Consider the following 7,901-nt stretch of genomic DNA (forward strand, 5'->3'; position numbering starts at 1 on the left):
ACCACGCAGGTCACCAAAAGTCGCCCAACAGAGACGCTGAACCCTAACCCCTAGGTCTCTGTTTACTTGTTTTATGCCACTGAACTAATAAGGGCGTCGTGTGTCTGAGTACATGTTATGGACAGGGACCAAAGGCCATGTCAACCTGAAGGAGAACATTAAATGCTTTTGTAATTATTCAGTCAAATCGTTTAATTTCAGATATACAACGATGGTGATGGTGGTCAGGTAGGCTACTGATCAACCTCGCTTCATGTTCTCACTGAAAATTTAAGCGTGCATTTTGTTTCTTCCTTAACCGAAATGTAGGCTACTTTGTAATTTTTGTTCTAGCTTTAATTGTTTCTTGTGCGATGTTTCTGTGTTCCAGTGACGGAACGTTGATTTCCACACTGGATAATTTTCTGATATGTAAGATTTAAGGTTAACAGATTGTCTGTTCGTGACAACTATTTCAACACACATGTTGTACAAACGGACTCTGGTCTATAAGGTGTAAACCTTTAGAATACGTATTTTACGTTTTGTTCTGTCTATTTGATCGCTGGAGTCTATTGCTAGTAGAGGTGCAGCTGATTGTAAAAAATAGTAACACTTATAATAAGACATCGGGCGGGGAACACAAAGGTTATTCAAACACTTCCACTTACCTAAAGTCCCGCATTCCTGTTAAGTAATACTAGAGTTTGGCATTCATGACAAACTATAGCAACGCGTTACACTGTCTATGACACAGTTTTTTTCCTTCTTTTTTTTCTAAAGGGATTGTCGTGTTTTTTGGATCTCAGGCTTTGGTCGTTTTGAAATAGGGAGAAGAATGTCTCAGGCGACACAGCTTCCCAGGTCCCCCTAGAGATATGCTATTGTCAATGGCAGGAAGCTTTGTAACTCGCTAAGTATAGGGTAACACTTCTTTTTCTCTCCTATAGATCTGAGCAACACACACCTCAGCTCAGTCCCCCAGAAGTTGCTGATTAACATCATTTTAAGTGTATAACCACATCAATTTTGGAGGAAATAAATGTGAAATTATCATTAAACTCTGCTTTCTTCTGCCTTGATTTGCTGTGGTATCCCAGATGAAGTGAGATAGAGCGGAGATGCCTGCCTCTGAGATGTTAACCTCTGCAGTCTAGGCCAGAACATCTTGAAAGGACTGAAGTGGCCTCAACTGGGTTCTATACTGCAAATGCATTACTCATTATTACTAAAACTGCCAACACCTAAGCGTATATTTGATTGTTTCTTCATGCAGTAATACTTGAGAAATGTTCCATATCATGTTTGACCTACATACACCTATGTTTCTTTTAAACACAAGATGTCCATGTAGTTTCATATAATTTATTAGTGAAATTCCAAATGTTTTTTCTGTCACTGTGGAGCTTGCTGGTCAACATTGTAGCAGTTTACAATGAAGAGAGCATAGGTAAAAAAAAAAAAAAAGCAAAAATTGACCTATCACATTTGTTGGCATTTTAGCAAAAAGTAATGTCATGTAGTTTTTTATGACAACAAATACCTGTTTGACCTAAGGCAATTTAGGTACAGCAATCAATCAGGGTTTAATAGCAGTGACAAATTATTCTCCAACATATCAGTCCTGACACATTAAATCAATGAAGGTGATAATATTTTCTATCAGCAAACAAAATTTTTCACTTTTGAGCCTGAAGAAACTATGTCATTAATAATTTAAAAAACACACAAAGACCAAATAAATATGAATATCCTTAGTAATATACAAAGTATGTCTCATTGCAGTTTTAGGACAGTAGACTATCACATGAGTAAATTTAGAAATACATGTTACCATGATTTTACTTCTTTTTTTCTTGTAGTTTACATGTCAGTCTGAAAAAGTGCTTTTCTGTACAACATCGTTCAAAGTTCTCAAGCACTTTTATAACATCCTAATGTTCTCAAAAATGTACCCTTTTTTATTTGTTCATAAATGTAAAAGAATGTTGAAATGCATGTACAACTATGTACAATAATTATACATATTTTAACTACGCTACATGAGATAATTGGAACAAACACTAATTGAATTTAATGTGATACAAATGTAAGAAAATATACAGCAGTGTTTATTTTGGTCACATTAATATCATTTTGATGCTCTGTACATCTCAAGAATGAGGGAGAGTGTTCCTTAAGAAGTGGTAAAGCCTGTTAGACCAAAAATTACTGCATATCCTCGACAGTCTTCATGGAAATTTTCCTTCCTAAAGGAAGCGTTTGGGAAGCTTTTTGGTCAGTTTAAATAACTTGTCCCAATAAAGGTTTTATGTTGAGGTTCTCGCCACCCCTTGTCTCCCTGCAGTCAGTGTTAATTACCAGGCCTTCTCACATGGCCCCTAGAGTCCCTGTGCCTCCTTCTCCTGCGTTCAGCCCGAACAGCAGGAGGTCTTTGGGCACCCGTCTGGTGACGTTGGCTTTCACGAAGCTTGCGCACCATCTCATGGTCCTTGGTGCCCAACACACGGGGTAAAAAGAGAGAGGCTTTATCTGTGCTGCGTGTCTTAAAGCCCCTCCTTGGTCGCCCCTTTCCATTGATGGACACGTACCACTGCCTTTTAGCACTGGCTCTGCGCTTGCTGCCCCCTCCAGCAGCTCCTGCTGACGGCGACTGGGTGGTTGAGTGGTGCCGTGAGGCATAGGTGTTGTAGCCCAGCTCATGAATACGCTCCAGAAACTCACACTCTTGGTTGAAAACTTCCTAAAACGACAACAAAGATCTGTCAAGGTTCATACAAATAAAGCTCTGACCTGCACACCCTCCCTTCCCCCAAAAATGAAAGCTGAAAAATTCAAGAGATCTTGATATTTATAGAGTTTTCTTAAATTCATCGTTAAGGTTGCTGCAATATTGTGTGTTCAGAAGGAGTCTCTACAACATGGCTGATTACAAAAACCACCTTCATCAGGGAGACTTCGGGTATTCAGGTTTATCCTCAGTATATGCTTAAAAGGCAAATCATTGGGTAGATTGTTCAATGTGACGAGATTAATTCAGTCTGAATATCATATCTGTAGTGAATCTAATTTGTTCAAAAGCCTTAAGTTGCGCAATATAATATTTTGCTAAAGTGGAATACAGGCTGATTACGGGATTCAGTGGATACCAAAAAAGACGAGTAATATCATATAATGTCACTGATACCAAGAATCCAGATCGAGACTAAAAATTGTGTCCATAATAAACGGTAGGGCAAATTGTTGTTTAATGGGTATTTACGCAAATGCATTAAAACAGCACCTTGTGAAAACCCAATCATATGAGTCAGCTTCTTAGTTTATACTGACGTTAAATCCACATCCGTGACTTGCATTTCCAGTGTGACGCAACACTTACCGACGCATACAGGCGACCTTTCGCATTCATGGCCAGGTATCTTCCCGAGAATAAACCTTTGATCGCGACCACTCCAACATCAACTGCTGTGATTTCGAGAATGCCTGTGGATGGAGATAGGGGGTGGGGGGGCGGCATTTATGAAAAAATCACTCACCTCATTATGTTCGGGTTCCAGTCAGAAGGTTATGCTCTATGAAGAAGAAATGATTCCTAAAACTTCGGTTTCGTAAATTATTCACAAAACTTATTTGACGGTGTAGCCTGTTTTGCGCGTATAAGCGTTGAAGTATCAATTATAATTGCAGTGCTCAATTTTGGCGAAATAATCCACTTTACCATGCCAACAACCTTCTCTCTCTCTCTCTCTCTCTCTCTCTCTCTCTTTGTGTATGTGTGTGTCTGTCTGTCTGTCTGGCGGTCTATCTATCTATCTGTCTGTCTGTCTGTATGTCTCTACCCTCTCTCCCTCCATTGCTAATTGCAATCACAACCAACCCTGCAAATGACTTTCTCTATCATGAATAGGACAGCGTCTGGTCGAGTCACACAAAGACTTAAGACACGATTTGTTGAAAGCTTGACAGAGTTGGATTAAACCCTGAAGGAGGTCAATGAGATTTGCAATCAATCCAAAGACCAGTTGAATGACTTTGACTTACAGGTTTTTACTAATCTCTTCTACAAACCCGACAAAACAAGATCACTTTGTAAATGAACTATTTTCATTTCAAAAATTGACAGTGTTTCTTCTCGACCATCTATTTAGTTTATTTCAGATGAGTCTATGTGCTATTTGATAATTTGCTTTAAACTGGTCCTGAGATCTTTGTATTTAGTTGAGTTAATAATTGTAGAGCATTTCCGACACAACAATTCCATTAGGCTACAAATGCATTCTGACAGGTTTGATACACAACCAGCAAAGTCTTTTGAACAAGGTGTTTGTATGAATCAATTTCAACGATAAACCTTCCCTTCATTCCGTCGTTTCGAATAATCATTCTTCGGACTAGAGTAAATACATCCTTTTCCCCATGTCACTGTGTTTAGTTTTCTGTTGATTCCTTCATATGGAAATGCACCTTTTACCGTCAGCATTTAAGTAGCCCACTTACAGACCTATGGCCTAAGTAGAAGGCTGAATAAAAGAAAGTGCTCGCTGAAGTCGCAAACTGCAATGCAAGAATTGTTATTTCTGTAAGATATGGCAACGTGTGAAATCTATGTATTTTCAAAACATCTTAATATTCGGATTAAATGGAGAGTATCGCACAGATACCGTTTATGCTATCTTCAAGAGAATACCCTCAGCAGCAATTCCGTTAAATATTTTGTCGAACATTTAATGTCAGTAACAGTTAATGAAAAGAATATTAGCTGTCACCAAATCCTGAATTAAAGATTTTTTGAAAACAGATCTTTTCTTTGTAGCTGTGCTTAACTAAATGGTTTAGCCATTGACTAAAACAATGGTCATGGGGTGGACGACCAGGTTAAGAAAAGTATATTGCGCATTTGCCCCGTGATTCACTCGTGGAACCAACAGTAATGCCTACTTCCTTATGTACAGCGTCCCTTCATAATTATTTACTATAAATATTTACGACGAGGCCACAGCATTGCCCTTCTGGCTTTTCAGCTGAAATTGAAAAAAAAAAAATAGACTACCAAATGTTCTCGGACACAAAGAGGCCCCGACTTGGTGTCTAATGGCATCAGACCGTAAACTACGATTTTATTGTACCACTTATCTTACATAAATAAAGCGGACTGAGAACCTCTCCGAACCACCATTAAAATCTGTCCAATAAAAGAAAATGAAAGAGATATTAACTTACTGAATGGATTGTTTTCCTCCAGAGACCCATCTATTTTCCCATTTGGATGAATTTGCAAATGGTACTTTGTGGCGCAATAAAGTTTTCTGCGTCTTGGTGCTCCCCCGAGGTGTTCATAAACCCCACCGCGTCCCCCAGCATCTCGTCGCTGCCTTGGGTCACACGTCTGGCCCCTGGCACAAGACGCCTTTGGGGTCCTGGCCAGCCGTGGAGTCAGAGATTCCAGAACACTGGGATCCACGAAAGTCAGTAACAATAAAAGCTGAATTATAACCATTGTGACATGGCCGAATATCGGCAAAATTTCACAGGAATAAAAAAAACTCGCACTCTGGGTCCCATCAAAGAAGTAGCGCTTGCCTGTGCCTCGGTGGCAAAACGTAGTGATCCAGTTCACGGTACACAAGCAACATAGATCCCACTGCCGTCTCTTTAATCTGTTGTAGCCTAGTCTGGTTTGCGGAGAAGTCCAGGTCATCTATTAAAGCCGGCTTGGTGACAACAACGTGGGTTCCTCTCGATAGTGGTCATAGGTTCTTCTCTGCTCTCCAAGCACACTGTGTCTGTCCGAGGAGGAGGTAAAAAGCCACCGGATTTCACAAGAAGGATATCGTGAGATTTCGCTGATCGACAGTGTGCACAGAAATAAAAGAACCTTCCTGCAACAATAGCCTAAACCCCGACCAATTGATACAAAGGAAAAGGGGAGGCAAGGTATCAGTCTTGTGTGAACCTAGAGGTTGCAGCATGGATAAAATTACACAGCATTACACACGGTGGCTTACTGCGGAAAACCGCACCACAAAGACAGAACCATCCGAGGGCAGAGTCTTCCTCTTTTGAAATATTCGAAAGACCAATTATACATCCGAAAATTATACTCTGTGGTCCAAGGCATGAGTATTGCCCCCGGGTGCGCCACTATCAGTTCAATTTTCACGACTTTTGAGTCGAGCAGTTATGCTAACAATCATAGATATACACACGTGGTTCCCATGGACTCAAATTTTAATTAGATGCATATGGTAAATTTGGGAATCGTTTGAATTATTCTTTAACAGTCTCTTACCTTTGTGAACTATTAAGATTGTTAAAATTAGCTGTTGAATTAAATTAGTTCTTTTCTGAGATAAAATCATTAGTGAACAGAAAAACGTAAGCAATCGTATGCGAGGATAAGTGATCAAAATTACTGTTTGGGATGAGTGATTAAAATTCAGATCCTAAAATATAGCCTACATGATGTAGCTCCAAAATATATGTTATCGAATGCTAAGTTAAATTATTATTAAAATTCCTACTTTTAAAACATTTTTCTCACAACATAAAACCCATTTCCTTTATCACTGGTGCAAGGAGGTCTTTGTAGACGTCTTATATAGAACTGTTCGTTCCCATGGACTGTTTTAAGGCATAACCTGTTCTAAGGTAACGGTGTTCAGTCATTTAGCAACGTCCTCGTGATTTGCCTCGACACGATGTCTGTTCTTGGTGGTCTCCTTTTACAATGAAATTCTGAAGAAATTTTGCATTCCGCTGCTGAGTATTTGTCGGATATTCTTACACATTAAAGGCCCATATCGGGAGGGGGCAGAGGATGCTTTTACTGGCCACAAAATAACTGAAGGGAATCGACCTATCAAGACCTTTTTTGTCCTATATGACAGTCCGAAGACGATCAGAGAAACTGGAGCCTCAAGTCCTTGCTATCCTTGGAAAAAGAAATCCAGTAGTATATTCCAGCGTGCTGTCTAGTTCCATGCTGTTGTCAAAACAAATGAAATTAAGTCTCCCGAGCGCACCTCCAGTGTCCTCCTGGCCTGGGTATGAACTCTAGTTTAACTCAATACACGTTCTTTCTCTGTGTTTTGTAGGCTATGTAAGTGCTTTCTACACTCTGAGAACACAGCTACAGACTCCTCAGTAACTAATACTAAAACCCCTGGTATGTTGCAGCCAGTGGGTGGAAGAGTAACACGCAAATGACTTCTCCCTAAATTGCTTCCATCTTGGTCGCATTATGGTTACCATTCTCGTAATTAGCACCATCATCTACAAATCTCCCTGCCCTTTGGCATAACACCAGCGAATGCTATCAAGACTATAGTTCAAAACCTCGAGGGAATGCGCCCTTAATTTGTCGTCCCTGCCCATACATCACTATGCGTCCCTGTTTGTCAAACCGTTTAAAAAGAGGAGCTAGTCGTAATAACTTATTCATTGCACTTTTCCCGCGTACTGCGAGGACGATGCACGTCAGACAGCAGAGCAGAGTATCAGCCTACTGATGTATATCATTCGCTGCTCTGGTGACCATTTCAGAGAGAGACGCTCTGATGTGGTTTGATTCTGACAGAGGGTGGAATTTCTGATGTGGTCTGCTGTTTCTTTCTCGAAGTATTTTAATTACGGCCCGCAGCCGCCCACAAAGCCTCGCAGTAATAATCGGTATGACTTGTCTGATTTTTAAAGAGAGAGAGAGAGAGAGAGAGAGAGAGAGAGAGTTCGATATTGTTTTCGATTAAAAAAAAATGCATCGTTGCATCGTTATGAAGAGCTCATAATGAATGACATTCAAAAGCAATGTTTCCCCAAATAGGCTATTTGGGTAATCTCATAATGCAGTTAACTTTCTAGTTATAAGACTGAAAAACATTTATTTATTTAATCTTTCTTTCTTTCCTTAATTTACTTTGTTAGCA

The 7,901-nt window shown here is 39.8% G+C and overlaps 1 protein-coding gene across 1 annotated transcript; it reads right to left on the minus strand.

Moving 5' to 3' along the window:
• Positions 1–2,332: 2,332 nt before the first annotated feature.
• fgf3 (fibroblast growth factor 3) lies at positions 2,333–5,485 on the minus strand. Its single transcript, XM_030765156.1, has 3 exons — positions 5,200–5,485; positions 3,359–3,462; positions 2,333–2,722 (listed from the first exon to the last, which is right to left on the minus strand). Exons 1-3 carry the CDS (start codon positions 5,474–5,476, stop codon positions 2,333–2,335), a joined length of 771 nt encoding a protein of 256 aa, XP_030621016.1. The 5' UTR covers positions 5,477–5,485.
• Positions 5,486–7,901: the final 2,416 nt, after the last annotated feature.

The sequence above is a fragment of the Chanos chanos genome, chromosome 2 (genome assembly GCF_902362185.1).
Source record: "Chanos chanos chromosome 2, fChaCha1.1, whole genome shotgun sequence".
Lineage (NCBI taxonomy): Eukaryota > Metazoa > Chordata > Actinopteri > Gonorynchiformes > Chanidae > Chanos > Chanos chanos.